The 17,446-nt window shown below is 43.2% G+C and overlaps 2 protein-coding genes across 2 annotated transcripts in view; both read left to right on the top strand.

Moving 5' to 3' along the window:
- rnf126 (ring finger protein 126) overlaps positions 1–1,825 on the top strand; it is a 7,643-nt gene extending 5,818 nt beyond the window's left edge. The window contains exon 9 of the mRNA XM_010775233.1: positions 1,070–1,825. Within this exon, the coding sequence (XP_010773535.1) occupies positions 1,070–1,222 (153 nt within the window). The 3' untranslated portion in view covers positions 1,223–1,825. The remainder of the gene's footprint in view (positions 1–1,069) is intronic.
- Positions 1,826–4,753: 2,928 nt separating this feature from the next.
- The window catches only part of LOC104948982 (potassium/sodium hyperpolarization-activated cyclic nucleotide-gated channel 2-like), a 30,376-nt gene continuing 17,683 nt past the window's right edge, over positions 4,754–17,446 (top strand). Inside the window, exons 1-3 of the mRNA XM_010775234.1 lie at positions 4,754–5,605; positions 8,046–8,469; positions 10,666–10,827. Coding sequence (XP_010773536.1) covers positions 5,022–5,605; positions 8,046–8,469; positions 10,666–10,827 — 1,170 coding nt within the window. The 5' untranslated portion in view covers positions 4,754–5,021. The remainder of the gene's footprint in view (positions 5,606–8,045; positions 8,470–10,665; positions 10,828–17,446) is intronic.

Raw genomic sequence — 17,446 nt, 5'->3', positions numbered from 1 at the left:
CACCATAATTTGCAAATAAATTATTTAAAAATCAGACAATGTGATTTTCTGGATTTCTTTTTCTCATTTTGTCTCTCATAGTTGAGGTATACCTAGGATGAAAATTACAGGCCTCTCTCATCTTTTTAATTGGGAGAACTTGCACAATTGGTGGCTGACTAAATACTTTTTTGCCCCACTCTACCTCTGGTGAATCCCCTGAGTGATGTTGTATTGTTACAACAATACATTCAAAACGCTTAGAAACATTTTACTCTTATAAATTAAAACACTACGATAAGTGAAGGAGTTCAAGTATCTCGGGGTCTTGTTCTCGAGTGAGGGAACAATGGAGCGTGAGATGGGTCGGAGAATCGGAGCAGCGGGAGCGGTACTGCAGTCGCTTTACCGCACCGTTGTGACGAAAAGGGAGCTGAGCCAGAAGGCAAAGCTCTCTGTCTACCGGGCCATTTTCGTTCCTACCCTCACCTATGGTCATGAAGGATGGGTCATGACCGAAAGAACGAGATCGCGGGTACAAGCGGCCGAGATGGGTTTTCTCCGCAGGGTGGCTGGTGTCTCCCTTAGGGATAAGGTGAGAAGTTCGGTCATCTGGGAGGGACTCGGAGTTGAACCACTCCTCCTTCGCGTCGAAAGGAGCCAGTTGAGGTGGTTCGGGCACCTAGTAAGGATGTACCTGGGCGCCTCCCTAGGGAGGTGTTCCAGGCACGTCCAGCTGGGAAGAGACCAAGGGGTAGACCTAGGACCAGGTGGAGGGATTATATCTCTTCGCTGGTCTGGGAGCGCCTTGGGATCCCCCAGTCAGAGCTGGTTGATGTGGCCAGGGAAAAGAAAGTTTGGGGCTCTCTGCTGGAACTTCTACCCCCACGACCCGACCATGGATAAGCGGGAGAAGATGGATGGATGGATTACGATAACACTTTATGAAATTGGCAAAGAAAAGCTTGGATACAGGGTTGTATTTTTCTTATGTATGTAGGAGAATTTAGTATATATTTTTTGTATCCAAATATACCATGTTCCTTCGTATTGAAACATCTAAAGTCTCATTAATCCTTTTTTTCCACAGCATGATACCTGTCCTGTCTGCAGGAAGAGTCTAAGTGGACAGAACACGGCCACAGACCCACCCGGGTTATCAGGAATGAGCTTCTCTCCTTCATCCTCCTCCTCTTCCTCCCCTAGCTCTCCTAACAATGAGAATGCTGCCAGAAACTCTTAGATTTTCCACCGTCACCACACATCTGAAAAACTCACAAATGAAGCCAAGCGAGACGCAGCGGCTCCGAGCTGAGACCAGGGCAGTGGTCCGTCTCATCTCTAGGGGACGATGTGAGTCGAGTTGAACTCTGAATCTGTTGCAGACTTTAAGTCGTCATTCCTCCCCCTGTGCTGAACGGACGCCCGGTCCAGAGCCTGCTGCTATTGTTTCCGAGTATTTGAGGAGGTGGGACGGGGTGATGTGGAAGGAGGATCCAGAAAGGCTGTCACCATAACAATAAGAACTGGAGCGAAGTTTGAGCGGGCAGCTTTTTGACGGAGACTTGTCGAGTCTGGGGCACATTTTTTATTCAAAAGACAGAATGCAACTTTTTTTAAAGCCTGTGGTGGTGCCGAGTGCATAGATGTGTAGATAGAGAATTTGATATAATTGGTCAGCTGCTGTACAGCTCGTGGATCAAACTGAAACTTTGTGGAAAGGAAGCTGAGTGATGCACTTTTTATTTATTTTTTTGCACCTTTTTTTCTTCTTTTTCTTTTGCACACAATTGTGTCTAATGGTGGGAATGTGGATTTGGGTAAACTACTGAACAAAAAAACAAAAATGTCTGCAGTGAAAAAAAGAAAAGGTTTTTATTCTGGTATATTTTTTATTAGAGTTTGATCGAGTGTGTTTGGTGCAAAGGTTAAGATCCGCACAGCTCTACAGTGGACAAGTTGTTCTTGCAAACAATCAAACTCACTTATTTATTGAACCCTTGCCGAAGACCCATATTGAGCAACATAAAAAGAAAACAACTGTATAAAAAGGCATGGGAACATCTTACCTCTTTGAAACTGGCCAAATGTGTTTCACTAAGTGTTTAAATTTGATTTACTGATTTTTCGTACAGTCACAATAAAGTGGTAAAGCAAACAAATCCTTCATGTTTCTCCTGATAATGAATGGTTTTTAAAATATCATCATCAAATGTTGCACCAGGAGGTGTAATGTTACACTTTTATTAATGCTTAAATATCAACAAAACACTTTTTTCAAACTTCCACAGGGCATATACCTTTTATAGGCACTATCAGTTCTTTTTGGCTATTCTGTTGACAGAAATGTAAAACCAATGTTGATAAAAATGCCTCAAGGGTCTTCATACCTCTGTGGAACTGGGCAGCATGCCAGATGCCAGACATTTCAAAAAAGGATTTATTCTAAAAAATGAACTAACGGGTTTTGGCTGAGTCACCCGACCAGAGGATTTTATATTCTAATAAATACAAGTTACAAATAAATCTGTATTCCTGATGGTACCAACCTTACCAGAGTGTGACATTGCCTTCCACTGCAAATACATTAAAGCTGCTATTGGTTGGATAATTAAATAAGGGTGAAAGAACAGAGGCCCTGATTGAAAATGCTGACTTAAATGGTATAGTACCCTATTTTTTTGCTTTACTTTAAAAAAAAAAAAACGTGTTTACTATATGGGCTTTTCTGGTTCCTGTACTACTACAACATGTCTCTGGGCCTTTCATACCACCACCACTTGCATACTTGTCTGGCGTCTGTTCAACACTCCTTTTTATTTTATTGCCATTTCAGCAGATCGCTGTCTTCTTTGTCTCTGTCTTTTTTTGAGAGCGTCACACCGCTGCATCGAACCAGCAGGAAATTAAAGTGAACTTTGGTGCAGCTGCAGCATTGTCTAATGAAGTGGAGGGAGGCTGGCAGAGAGAGCAGGGGAGGGGGAGAGCGGTGACGCGTATGACTTCTCAGCAGTGATGTCAAAAGGTATGAAACATGCAGGGAGGAAATGTTACTCTAACTTTAATTTGCAGCAGTGATAATATTTAGATTCAATGATTGGCACCAGTTATATAGTCATGCTGATTTGATAAGCAGGCCTTTGTGAGTATTTGTGTGTAGATACAAGCTATCCTTCATATGAGGCCAAAATTAGACTCAACCAGAACAAAGAAAATAGGCTAACTACTCTGTCTCTCCTCAAGTGACAAAGCACTGGATTGTCACGGCCCATTTCCCTATGTGTTGCTCTGCAGCTCAAACATGCATTCAGGCTATCTTAGTGTAATTCTAAATAATGGAAATGTTATTATTGCACTGCACTTGCGGAAGACATTTTTATGCTCATATGCAATTTACACCCGAGCAAAACACATTCATCTTACTGCAGCAGCATGCACCTGTCAGTGCATGCACTACATGAACACCTCTGCTGTTCTTGGTGACCTTTGTTACAGGTACCTGCACGGATTGTGCAGTATATGACTTGAATAGCTAATTGACCCATCCTCAGTTTTCACCCTTTTATACACAAATCGAGGACACATAGCACAACTAGAGTACAAATTGTAGTTGTGCATTGTGTACTTTCAATAAAAAAAACATCTTGGATTCGTGTGCATAGCTCCAGGGGGAATAAATGAAAGAACTCAAAAATAGAAGGGGGACAGTGTGTTCCCTCAGGTGCATAAAGCCAACAACAAGATCAGGCACATTTGAGACGACAAGTTGGACAGTATCTTACCTTTTCATCAAGATATTTACGTTATCTGTTTAACTTACTTGTTCCTGTTTCTGTTTATTCAGTATTTAACTTGATTTCTGTTGTTTCAGGGTCACCTAACGTTGAACATTGTTCTGCCTTCTCCTGTGCCTCCTTTCTGTGGCCGCTAGGGCGCACTAAGCACCAGCCATGGCTAACACCAGTTCAGTGAGGTTGTCATTGAAAGCACCTTTAAAACATATGACATCATTGGAGTTTTCATGAACACGTGGTAATGAAACTGCTGACGTTAGTTTGTACCCTAATTGACAACATATTGAGCATGTATTTCAGTGTGGCTATTTAGAAAATAGTTACTTGAGGCAAACCAAGCTTTAGGTCATCATGACAGAGAGGCATCAGTCGGAGGCAGCTTGAGTGGAATTAGCAGGAGAATAGGCTAATTTAATTGAATGATATTTGACACGCAGTCAAAGGACTCACTTAGTGGGAAGCTTGAGCATCTGTGACACAACGACTAGTGAAAGTAAAAGCGCAGTAGTTTGCAAAGAAGTCACGTCCACCCCTCCCATGCCCCTCTCTCCTTTCTCTCTCCCTCTCTGCTTCTCTCCATCTCCCCTGCATCTCTGATTGGTTTTCTCCAGAGATAATTGGAGGCAAAATTTTGATATGCTCAATGTGATGGACAGGAATGAGGTTTCACCGGCTTCTGATGCCACCATGAAAAAGAAGGAGGTGGACGGCAGTGGACGCAGCCACATCAGCGCACCAAAGGCTGCCGCGTCCAAATGCACAAGGAGCACCAGCAGCCAGAACTGCCTGGACTCCGGCTCTCCTGTCGCACCCAGCGCTAAGCAGCTCGGCGGGGCCAGCAACATCGTGATGGACGAGACGGAGGATGGGGAAGAGGAGTCCAAGTTCCAGCATCCGCGGTTGCGCCGAGCTGGGGGGAGCGGCAGCGGCGGAGGTGGAGGAGGAGGAGGAGGCGGCAGTATCAGGATGAAGAACTTTACGCCAGGAGGGGGAGCCGCGTCCTCGGGTTCCAGGAGAAACTCAAACAAGGAGCCCTGCCACACGCACACAGAGGAAGCTCCTGCCGCTCCACGGCCCACCTCTGCCTCCAGAGCTACGGCGACCCAGACACCCAATCCGGGCGATGCTGCCCAGCGCGGCGAGACCAGCAGAGCATCTGGGGCGGGGGCGTCGGCGGCAGCGGTCGCGTTAGAGGTTTTGACCGCGGCAGCAAGTGATGGTTGCAAAAGCGTCGCTGCAAATTCCAGCATGAAATGCAACAAAAACGGAGAATGCAGGAGGGACTCGGGTACCGGGAGCCTGCGCTCAATCATCTCCAAGCAGGAGAGGCAGACAGGAGGGTCGGGGAGGGCCGAGGACGGAGGGAGCGCCAAGCGAGGAGCCCGTAACTCGACCACCGCCAGCATGGACGGCTCGATCACACCAGGCGGGTCCATGACCGGGGGGCACGGAGGAGACAGCGTCAACCCCGGCTCTACCCCGGTGACCAGCGGTTTGCCCGAGAAAAAAGACTCCAGGGTGTCCTTCTCTAACGCACCGAGCCGGAAAGCCTCGTCCTCGCTGCACGGCCCGACTCAGACCCAGACCCAGCAGCCGAGGAACTCTGTCACTTTCCAGAAGCTGGAGGATGGACCCCCAATCGTGCCGGCCGAGGACTCGGAGCCTCAGGACAGCCAAGCCAGCTTCATGCAGCGGCAGTTTAGTAGTATGCTGCAGCCTGGAGTTAACAAATTCTCCTTACGCTTGTATGGTAGTCAAAAAGCAGTGGAGAGAGAGCAGGAGAGGGTAAAATCAGCTGGAAATTGGATTATCCACCCTTACAGCGATTTCAGGTAAGAGCTGGGGCTGCCATTGGTTGCACGTTGAATGTCAAGAGGGGCTGTATGGGCCCCCATTGTCATCCACAAATAACTTACTACTGAGTCCCCACGGTGGGAAAACATATGCGTGGTTAATGTAAAAGGCTGCTTCATTTTTATTTCATCCCCTCTGGTTGAATCTTTAGAGATTTGAATCGATGCATTACAACGTGCTGCCAATAATCCCCCAAACAACCTGTTGTCAGGAAAACGGACTTGAGCAAAGAAAGAAAGAGTGTGTGTCTGTCTCTGTGTGTGTGTGTGTGTGTGTGTGTGTGTGTGTGTGTGTGTGTGTGTGTGTGTGTGTGTGTGTGTGTGTGTGTGTGTGTGTGTGTGTGTGTTCTTTAACCCCCCCTCGTCCCCCTTAACAGCGACATTCATGTTTGTTTAGTGTCCTAAACAAATGCTGTTCCAGTCTGCATGTACAGTAGCGCGTGTCTGAGATGCTCAACAAGCCCGGCCTGCTAACACATCTAGACTTTTTGTTGAAGCACGCTTACGTTTAACAAAGAGGACAACGCTTATTGGGGCGTTATTAAAAATGCCATTATTTTTTTCGAAGATCTGGTTAAAATGTGCAGCAGTATAATATTCTATCATCTGCGACAAGAGGCGTGCTGAAAGGATATAGGCTCTCTGTGTGTGTGTGTGTGTGTGTGTGTGTGTGTGTGTGTGTGTGTGTGTGTGTGTGTGTGTGTGTGTGTGTGTGTGTGTGTGTGTGTGTGTGTGTGTGTGTGTGTGTGTGGTGTGTGCGATGCACTCAGTAATGGAATGTCACCTTGAGCCAAGTGTGCGAAAACCTCAAGCATGCATCACTGGAGACATAACCGCCTGCACGGCTCCCCTGATCCTGCATTTAATACATTATGTTATATGTTAAGGCTCAAACACCGATAAGACAATATTTAAAGACATAGATATGAGCCACGAAGGCTCCTCGTGACTCGGGCTCGATGAATTAGCTTATAATCATTTTCTCGACATGTATCAGTCGCTATATTGTATTAAGGTCAGAAAATGTGAAAGTTTTCCCCTAGTATGGGCTGCGTGGTTTCAGCACCACAAGGAGGGGATAGCTCCCGAATAATTTGGAGTCGTCTTGCGCGTCTGAACGCTACCTTTAACCCCCCCTCGTCCCCCTTAACAGCGACATTCATGTTTGGCCTATTTTGGTCACATTACGCCGACTCAGTATTAAAGCCTAAACTTCAGACAGATGTTTTATTTGACGACAGGTGGACACATTTCTTTACCATGATAGCTAACACACGGGTAAATCTGTATCTCCCCCTAAGTACTGCATAGTTAAAGTTGCTTCAAATATTATCATGGGATGGTTATTATTATTGTCATGAAGTGGAGCAGCTTGTTGCATAAGTCGCAGTGTGATGACTCAGCGCTGCACCTGTCCTGCAGAGCTTCCTGTGACGGGCTCAGACATCTCTTAATTCTGTCTACCCCATCCAAACTGCCACATCAAAGATGGCAGATGGTTAGACTGTTGCCTTGTAGGTATCCATACAACTCTAATAAATTAAACATAATGTTCTGTTGGTCCTGATTGACAGCTCAAGTCACTGATGTTTCAGTACAACACTAGAGCAGTTTCTAATTGATCAGACGCCTAATTTGATCTGCTATAAAAAATGTCAGAAAAGGACTTCTCTTTGGAGTCTCTGAGAGCTCTGTAAATCAGGTTTAAAACAAAAAGTAAAACTGCCGTTACTTGGATCTTATCTGTGTTTTACTTTAGTTTGTTTATATGAGGTCTAATTTACTCTAAACACGAGTCACCGTGAGGAACAATAGACCTTTACATTGTAAAAATATGGAATATTGTAATATTTTATCAAGTGTGCCAGCTCAGTCTGTTGAAAAAGGATGAATTATCGTTTCCAGTCTTTTCTGCATTAGGTCAGAATAAATGAAAAAAAGACAAAAATCATAAGGAACATTGTTGCAATAATAGTTTCCTTTAATTTTGTACAACTAGACTATAGTGCAGTATTTGTAAGTCAGGCCAATGTGAGTGATACAAAAGGAGGTTGAACGTTTCTTCCATCATTTGAACCCTAAAAAGTATAGATATAGAAATAAACTTCATCAGCCAGGAGCCGAGACAATTATAGGAGTGGTTTATTTGCATTAAAAGAATTTGTGTGGTAAAAGCAGGTTCATCTCATTATTCTCTGAATGTTTAGGCATGCAAAGGGAAGACTTAGTACTTCGTTTACTCTTTCCCATCTTCAGTTAGTAAGTCTCTTGTGCCTATCGGCTTTCCACAGCAACTCTCATTCTTATCTGACTCTATTTTTGTCTTTTCCCCCTCCCCCTTTTCCCCCTCAACACATACACACTCAAATACATGTTAACACACTGTCATGCACACACCACAACGTCACACACCTGCTAGGTTCTACTGGGATTTCACAATGCTGCTGTTTATGGGGTGCAACCTGATCATCATCCCCGTCGGCATCACCTTCTTCAAGGACGAGACCACGACGCCCTGGATCATCTTCAACGTGGTCTCCGACACCTTCTTCCTCATGGACCTGGTGCTAAACTTTCGCACTGGAATCATCATTGAAGATAATTCAGACATCATTTTGGACCCTGAAACCATTAAGAAAAAGTACTTAAAAACGTGGTTCATTGTAGACTTTGTGTCCTCCATCCCAGTGGATTACATATTCCTCATAGTGGAGAAAGGGATCGACGCAGAGGTGTACAAGACTGCTCGGGCCCTGAGGATCGTCCGCTTTACCAAGATCCTAAGTCTTCTGAGGCTGTTGAGGCTCTCTAGATTAATACGCTACATTCACCAATGGGAAGAGGTAAGAGGATTTACGAGTGTCCCTCAGTAAATATTATATCAACTCCAATCACACAACTCATAGGCACAAAACCCAATGTAGTCTGTGATAAAAGGTCACTGGTTTGCCTCCAATATGCTGATGTTGGCTTGCGATCAAAGCAACAGTCTGCCTGCTCTCCTCCGCCTGCACGCTCCATATTAATGTTCTCACCTGCCACCTGGTGAGAAATGTAAAATGTCAGCAGGATGTTTGAGCTTTAACAAACTTTGCATTCTAATTACTGTTATTGTCACACAAACCCCCCCACTTACCCTCTGTGTCTCTGTCTGACCTGGTAGTCCCACAGGCGACGCCAGGCGGTCTAATAAGCAGCCTATTACCACGGCAAACACACTTAATCAATTAAGGTGCCAGAGGAAGAGCAGGTGGGGTGGGGTGGGGGGGGTGATGATAATATACAGCACTAGGGGGCTGTTGAATGCGATTATGTATGTCAGTAATTGTTCATTTAAAAGGATCGGATAGGGTAAGCTGGTATTCCCTCAGAGGCCTGACAGATTTTGGATGTGAAGATGGGTGCAGTTGCTAGGTAGTCTCCACTTCTAGTAAACTGAACTCAGTGACACAATCCTGCACTTTCTGGCCACTCAGCTTTGATTTACTTTGTGAAGGATGCACTTTGTCGGGGCTCTGCTCCAAGTTCTCCATTGGGCTCCCCTTTCTATAATGAAAGGGAGCTGCCTGGGAGACCGGAAGTCCAACCATGTCACAAGATCACTCAACTTTAAGTTTATGCCAGTATTGGCAGCCTGGTGCTGGCATTTTGCAGTGGTGAGCAGTGCAGAGGGGCTCGGCTGCAAACTTGACCTTTGGATAATTGGATTTCTGAAGATATGATGAGATACACACACATACACACACACAGTGGTGCATGATGGGAAGTGATACTTGCCATGCATGGAGAATGAGGGGAGATGGGGTGAAGAGTGAGACACTGACACAAAGGAAACGACCAGTTCCAAAGCCCAGTCTGTTGGGCATTATATGTCATCCTTTATTTTGAAATCAAAGAATCTCAGCCCTTAGCTTCTTTTAGTTCCTGTAACAGTATGAGCTGTCCGTGGTGCTGAACATCACCATTAGCCGGCACAACAGGACCATGTGTATTACAGTTCCTCTCATCCAACCTCAGCGAAAATGATATGACAATGACTCTAGTTGGTCAGTTGTTGATTGATATCAACTGACAGAGAAAACCCCATAAAGGTTAAAGTGACATTTAGAAAGATCAGCACATGTGATTCATGTCCAGTCTCATCCCTCATCCCTCCCATCACAGAGCATCACTTATCTCTCTGCTACACCAAGTAAGAAATGACCCATTTAACAGACCTTCTTACAGTGAAAAGTTTGCCATTTCTTCCGATCTTGACCTAATAAAGATTAGCATGCAGCCGTAAAGCACCAACAACGGGAGGTTCGTCCGTCAGTCAGGTGATAGATGATTGGCCTAAGTGTCTGTCCAGTGACTCACTATGATTGATGTGTGAGACGACATAGGCTCACAGTTGTTAAGGATCATGATGGTCCCTGTCCATCACTCTGTGTGAATGTGTGTATGTGAGCGGGTTGGCATGCCTGTCTGTGTTGTTGGTGTGTCAGTGTGCCTGCGGGCTTGCGTGAGTGTGTTGTGTGTGTGACTGGACTCTGTGTTCATGTCTGAGCCTCTGATTGATGTCGTGTGTCTCTGTGTAACAAATGCTCCTGCTGTGTTTGATGTGGGACTGAAGTGAACTTGTCTCCCCTGCTCATTAATCTAACTTGGTATAATCCAGGAGCTTAGTGGGAAGCCATTGACAAAGTTGAAAAATGAACGCCATATTCCATGAGTTCATGAAGATGCTTTTTGGTAGGGACTGTATCTATTTAAATATGTATTAATTATATTATTATAACTGTCACAAAACCTTATATCCACTTGGGATTGATAAAGTAGTTTGAAAAGTTCCACAAAATAAAAAAGATCCAAGGAACTTTCCAAAGCAAAGTTCACACTTTTAGCTGCTCTGCATGAGTTGTTGAACCGATTCTATTTTTAACACTATGAAATAGCTTTTCAACCTTTGCCAGAACAATTCCATGGCTCTTCCTTTTTTTCTATCTCCACATGTCTCAGCACAATGTAACCCCCACTTCCTGTTTTGTTGTCTACAGATCTTCCACATGACCTATGACCTGGCTAGTGCGGTGATGCGGATCTTTAACCTGATTGGTATGATGCTGCTGTTGTGTCACTGGGACGGTTGCCTACAGTTCTTGGTCCCCATGCTGCAGGACTTCCCCTCAGACTGCTGGGTGTCCCTCAACAAGATGGAGGTATGTAATGGGGAACCGTGTCTGCGCATACCAAGTTGCACATATCCCCCCCAGAACTGGATTAGCATATTTTATTCTGCATTGATTGGCAAAGAGCTAACGTTGGTCACAGAATATCGATTGAAGTTTCTGGCCGCCATCAGGAAATATTGTCTGAACGTCAATCCATATTTTTGGACCATGATAAACTCTTTCTCTTGGAGGAAAGCCTCAAATCTCTGAGTGAACTTTTGCACCAGAAAACATTGGGTTTATTTCCCTTTCAACTCCTTTCCTGGCACAAAAATAAATCTGTTGCGTTGTTAAGCATCTTGTAGTATTGGAGGAATTTGGGTCATACTCAAAGATGGACATTTAATAATTTGAAACAAAACTAAGAGTCTACAGCCACACAAAGCAGCTCTTTGGAGAGCACAGTGGTGGTTTGAGCTAAATGCTAACAGCATCATGCTCGCAATGATAATGCTAATAAACTGATGTTAATCTGCTATAATGTCTTCGACGTCCTCTTTCTTAGTTTGGTGTGTTAGCTTCTAACTTGATCTATTTCGCACTACACCTCATTACGGCAGCCTTCTTGGGTATATTCAAACATATTGGACAAATTAAATTGAGACATGAATATAGTGCAACATGAAAAGCCAGGAGAACATCAAAGTCTTATATCGATAGGAGATTGGTGATTAGAGTTCATATATCAAAGCAGGCTTCATCCTCAGGGGAGCAACACAGTCTGAACAAAATGTCCTTGCCACCTAAGCAACAGTAGTTAAGATATAGTATTTATACATTATTATTCAGTCTGAACCAAGGTTGTGGACCCACATTTACACCCCTAGTGTCATGCTGCTGTCTAAAGTGAAGGGTCCTCTAGGTTAGCGGCAATAGTGTAATTGACATCAATATGGTCCACGTTTTAAAACAGCGCACTGCACTATTCATGGAGCTATTATTATCCTAGTTATTGTTTCAATTTGCAATTACTGATTCAGGAGGAACAGACAGCATTACTTTCCAACAACTCTAAGAAAATGACTCATATCCATGCCCTCTGCAGCCGATCTGAAAATAATGAGAACGCTGTGAAAAAAACCCCCAGAGATTTAAGCACCTCTGAAACCCTCCGTGGCTCCTCTTCAACATGGTGGGGTGATGACAGGAAAGATAAAAGAGGAAAACGGAGGGATGGGGGATATGGCCCGGCAGCTGGTCTCTTTGTTGCCATGTCTCTCTCAGAGAGATAAAAGCTGCTTGTTTATAGGTCCTGTCTGTGAGCCCAGCCGTTCACTGAGTGAGGGGAGACCACACTAACCCAGACATGAGGCACAGGTCCAAATGGGGTTTTACAAAGATTGGGTCCCACTTCTCTACATTCATCCAGCCTGCCACAACAACTTTATTTCCTGGATGGCAGCAGTGGCTGTTGTTTTGTATTGCTTTACAAAAGTAATTACTGTTTGAACAAGTTAATGTGGGGAGGAGGATGAATGTCCCCCCTCTCATGTCTGTCAAAGGCCTTTTGCTTTAGGTGTCAGACACAGACACACTGCCGTTTTTATGGTAATATTATGTAGAGCTGGACAGTATTGACAAAACCATATATTATACAATTGATTCAGGATCTCAGCATCAATAATAATAATAATAATAATAAAATGTTGGGTTTGATGAATGGTGCTTTCATGGGACATTTAATCAAAATTGACTGATGGGGAAATATAATATAATATATAAATATGAACTATAAGAAGGCAGAACAGGAGGAAGCATCTGCTATTTATATAATTCAGCCAACATTACTTTTGTGTTACCTTTAAAATAATAAAAAATACATTTCAACTTGTGTACAATCATTTAACAATACTCAGGATGCAGACGTTAAGAGATTTTATCCACAGCGGGTGTGTCCACTCTCCCCGAGGCTGACTCTTAACAATGTCCAAACCAGTCTTTGATGTAAAACATCCACTGGCTGCCCTCTGCTGAAATACACCCACAAAACAACTCTGAATGCAAAGCACGAACTGACTCATACATCAATGTTTTTTCATTTCAAAGAAAAAGGTACTCCTAGCAAAATTCTTTCCTCAGTCAATCCACAACAAATGAATCAGTTATTTTGATAATCTGTCAATTTGTTTCAGCCTATTTCGAAAAATGTCTAAGCTTCACCTTTACATTCAAATACATCTGGTTTTGGTAGGTTGGTCAGACAAAATAGTCCAATTTAAGATGCATCTTTTGTGTATTGATAAATTAATCAAGACATTAAACAAAGGCTACATGTTGGATATAAAATATGCAGCTTTGATCTTAAACTATTAATGGTATTTTATTTCACTTGTAAGAATTACATAATCAGTGCTGACTTATCACAACCTAAACTCCACTACTACTTAATTGATCTGCTTTAATAAACTAACATGTCTCACCAGAAGACAACCTTGTGCAGTGTGCAGAGTTTGAAGTCCTGGATGATGGAGTTTGGGGCCGACAGAAAACTGCTTTCTTTCTCTGTACACTCAAAGACAGCCCGTCTCCAGAGAGCCCTCACTCTGAGACGAAGGGGCCGCTCTGGCATGGTACAGGCTGCCTACAGCCACCTGAGACCGCCCTCCTATTGAGTGGCTGACAACTTGTAACATTAGCCATTGTGTTGCAGCAGGCCATCCATCACGCCTCGCACCCTACAGTGACTCTGGTGGTGAGGGGCCCAGAGGCAGGACCCATGGAGGGCGTTGAGAACACTGTGTAACTCTGGATGACATCCTCCAACCAGTAATTGGGTTCAGCCGAAATTGTAATACCTCAGGGAGCAAAGGTTGTTTTTGCAGTGCACCCATTCATTTCATTTAGATTATATTTAGCATTAGCTTAACGCAGCTTTTTCCGCTATATAGTTCATCTCCAGTGCAGTTTGGTCTCAGAGCCTCGCTGCATCATTGAAGACAACTGTATAATAATACTGACAGCAGTGCTAACTTACAGGCACAGGGTGTATATTTTCAACCCTGTAATTACAACTGTGTGTGTGTACCCATCCCTCACTGTATCCACATCACAGAGCAGTTTTATTATCCCTCACTGCCATCAGTGGGAGGGGGCTTTGCATTACAGTGGTCTGCTACCTCGAAGAAGATCTGCTGGTAATTGCTACATAATGTGTTAAAACACTTTATTTACTTACTGCACCTACTTTAACCAAACAGTATTACAGGTCTGCTGCTGGACGGTTCAAATTGGATTTCTCACTCGGCCTGTAACATTATGAACATGGAAAGTGAAAGCTGTTGTCTAACCTCAGTAATAGGCGGTGTTTGTTTTCTGGGTGAGGAGAGAAAAGAATGTGATTATCTCAGTCCCAGAGGCACTCAGGTGTTTCCATTGTGCTGAAGCCAAGCAATGCTACTATATCACACTCAAGAAGAAGTAAAGTTACTGTAATTAAACATATTTAAAACAAAGGGTATTGTATCGAGAACTACTCAATAAAATGCTGCTTCGAAGACAGGTAAACACATTTGGCATTCTGACTGAGATCATTTCAAAATCATTGCATTTTAGAAGCTAAACCATCTCGACTTAATTGAGACTATAAAAGTCATCATCAAATCTTAGTGAGAAATCTTCTTTAAAGATTGCTTTAAGATCTTAAATGCAAACTCAATTGTTCATAATTTGCACACTGTCGGCTTCAAAGTGATTATTGAAAAAACATATATGGAACATATTCTACACATAAAGGTTATTTCAGTCATGGTCACATCATAATTTTCTGTTGCTCTACAGGAGCTTTGTAAAGTAAAAAAGAAAACTCTAAATACCTCACGTCTGGGCTTAGAATAACATATTCCTGGAAGCCTGTGTTAGAAACTGGGGTCGTGGAGTTTGAAAAGACGTGGGCATTTACAGATAATTTAAGCTTTTAAGTTGCATTATACAACAAAATATTCTATATGTTCTTTGAACTTGCTATTAGAAGCTAAAATTCGACATCCGATGCAAATGAGTCATTTTTGCTTCTAACAGTCAACCCAATTTGACTGGAGTTCCCCTTCAGAAATATAATTAATAATTTAAGTGTCTCTGTCACTGTAGGAGAGTACTTCTAAAAGGTTTGTTTAACTTGGGAATGCTGAACACGTTCATCTACACATGCAGGTATTAAAGCAGTACAACAGCTAACATACTGGAGGGGGAAACAGCTAGTCTGGGAGTGTACTAAGAAAACAGCAACTCTTAAGCTCACAAAAGTGACATGTTTTCTGTTTAATCCATAGACAAACAGAAATGTAAAAACAAGTTATGATTTGACGTGCCAATTATAGCCAGGCAAGCTGTCTCCCTTTGCTTCCAATCCTGCTAAGCTAAGCAAGCTGACTAGCTCCAGCTCCATACTTATCGCACAGACGTGTGGTATCAGTCCTATCATGTCGGCAACAAAGCTAATTAGTTTAACTATAAACAATGTGAATTAGGGTTTCATTTAATGAAACACAACCACACAAACCAGGCAACCATCACACAGAGTTCATGTTGATAGATCGAATACTGTGAGTGCCACTTTCCGCTTGGCCTTGAAATGTAATGTCAAATGTACTGCCCCACCCACCCCCACACACACACACACACACACACACACACACACACACACACACACACACACACACACACACTCAGTGAGTGAGAGAGAGAGAGAGAGACAGAGAGAGCAGGAGACGGAGCAGACTGTACAATAAACTCAGATAAGCCATTGTAAATGTAACCTTGTGTGTGTGTGTGTGTGTGTGTGTGTGTGTGTGTGTGTGTGTGTGTGTGTGTGTGTGTGTGTGTGTGCGTGTGCGTGTGCGTGTGTGTATGTGCGTGTGTCAGGGCCAGAGAAGAAGCTTTGTTACATGTGTGTAGATTATCTTTTGATATTTGTCCAGTTTATCGGCAGTTGGACACACATAGAGGTCGGTCATTCAGTCTGATGTGACTCCATTTTCCATTATCTGCCTCTTCCCTGTCTCTGTCATTCCCCCCCCCGTCTGCACCTATCAGTCCGGCACATGGCCTTCCTCCTGCAGCCAGCGAGGTGTGACCTGATGAGAGTGGTAATCAAAAGTGTTTATGTGCCCTTTTGGTCAATGTCGGTGTGTTGGTCCCCCACTTTGGTGCGGACGGAAATACCAGATGGATTCCTATAAATTGATAGTTCCCCAAATGTTTTAAGTGATGCTCAAGCGGCAACATGAGATTAACATTTGTGGTTTGTTTTTGACGACCATTGGGAGGATGTCCTTAAACTAAAATAAGTAACATACTTAATGCATAACTGTAAAAAAGGGTGTTTTCTCTTTATATCTCTTCTACACTAGGTCTGATGACCTTTTTGCTCCTCACTCATACAGCTCTGCCACGCTTATATCTTAACACTTTGATTATCATGTGCATGTTTAATGAACCTCTTCGACACATGCGAACAAATACCTTTACTCTGTCATCACCTTCTGTCCAAATATTAAATCTGATATATTTAATATTTCATGTTGTTTTCTGACAAGCATTACATTCTCAAAGAGCTGCTATTAACTGAAAGTCAGCACACACTCTGTATTTTCACTTCTGGAAGCATATATCCAACATCTGCTCACTCTGTTTGGCAGGTCAAATATATTTTTGAGTTCAGCTGTATGTGGAATAAGAGGCCTGCCGCACAGTAAGGTCACAGAGGCGCACACAAAAAGGCCTTTTTAGGACACTGGAGATTGAATTTAAAACCATTTGCGTTATGAGCCGACTTCAAACCCACTATCTGCAGCTAATGGAGATGGTGATTACCAACAAAGCAACGGATAGTTCCCAAACTGAAATCCCTGGGGAGGCCTGAAGAGACTTATAAGGATATGGAGTCTCTCTCTGCCTTTATCTTGCCTGTGCTATTTCGGAATCAAAGTGCTCATCATTCATCTATTATTCAACCTGTTTCACTCCACTGTTTCTCTTTCTGTTTTCACATACACCATTTAGCCTCAGCCCACTTGGTGGAGCTGTATTTATTTTTGGAGTCAGCTTTTTTTTTCTTCTTGTGACGTAGAGGTGCTTCTTTCCCTGTGTCTGGCCCTTTAACTTCATCGAACAGACACAAGACAAGACTGTTGTATTGGTAATCTACTTTATCGTTTTGCTCTTTAGAGTTTCTAATGATTCATTTTATTATTAATCAATCTTTATTTCGCTTTTATTGATTTTTTTTAAGGTTTAAATACCCTGAAGAATTAGCCATTTAAAATGATATATGAACTTTTCTCAACTCATGAAAAGTTTTTGCAGATACATGACTTTAACAGAATGATTGGCTAATTTAGTTTTTTGGAATGAGCCAGGAAAGGAAAGTGTGTTTTATAATGTGACGGCGCATACAATGACTGCTAATGCAAATCCATAAGTTAGAGAGGATATTATTTATTGCTTTTGCTGAAGAATAATTGACCTCTTTGTAGCCTGCTAGAGGAGTGTGTGTGTGTGTGTGTGTGTGTGTGTGTGTGTGTGTGTGTGTGTGTGTGTGTGTGTGTGTGTGTGTGTGTGTGTGTGTGTGTGTGTGTGTGTGTGTGTGTGTGTGTGACTGTCAGGAGCG

The sequence above is a fragment of the Notothenia coriiceps genome, unplaced genomic scaffold, assembly GCF_000735185.1.
Source record: "Notothenia coriiceps isolate Sejong01 unplaced genomic scaffold, NC01 NC01_scaffold00015620, whole genome shotgun sequence".
NCBI classification, from domain to species: Eukaryota; Metazoa; Chordata; class Actinopteri; order Perciformes; family Nototheniidae; genus Notothenia; species Notothenia coriiceps.
Note: the sequence above shows the minus strand (reverse complement) of the source record. Positions and strands in the feature narration are given on the sequence as shown.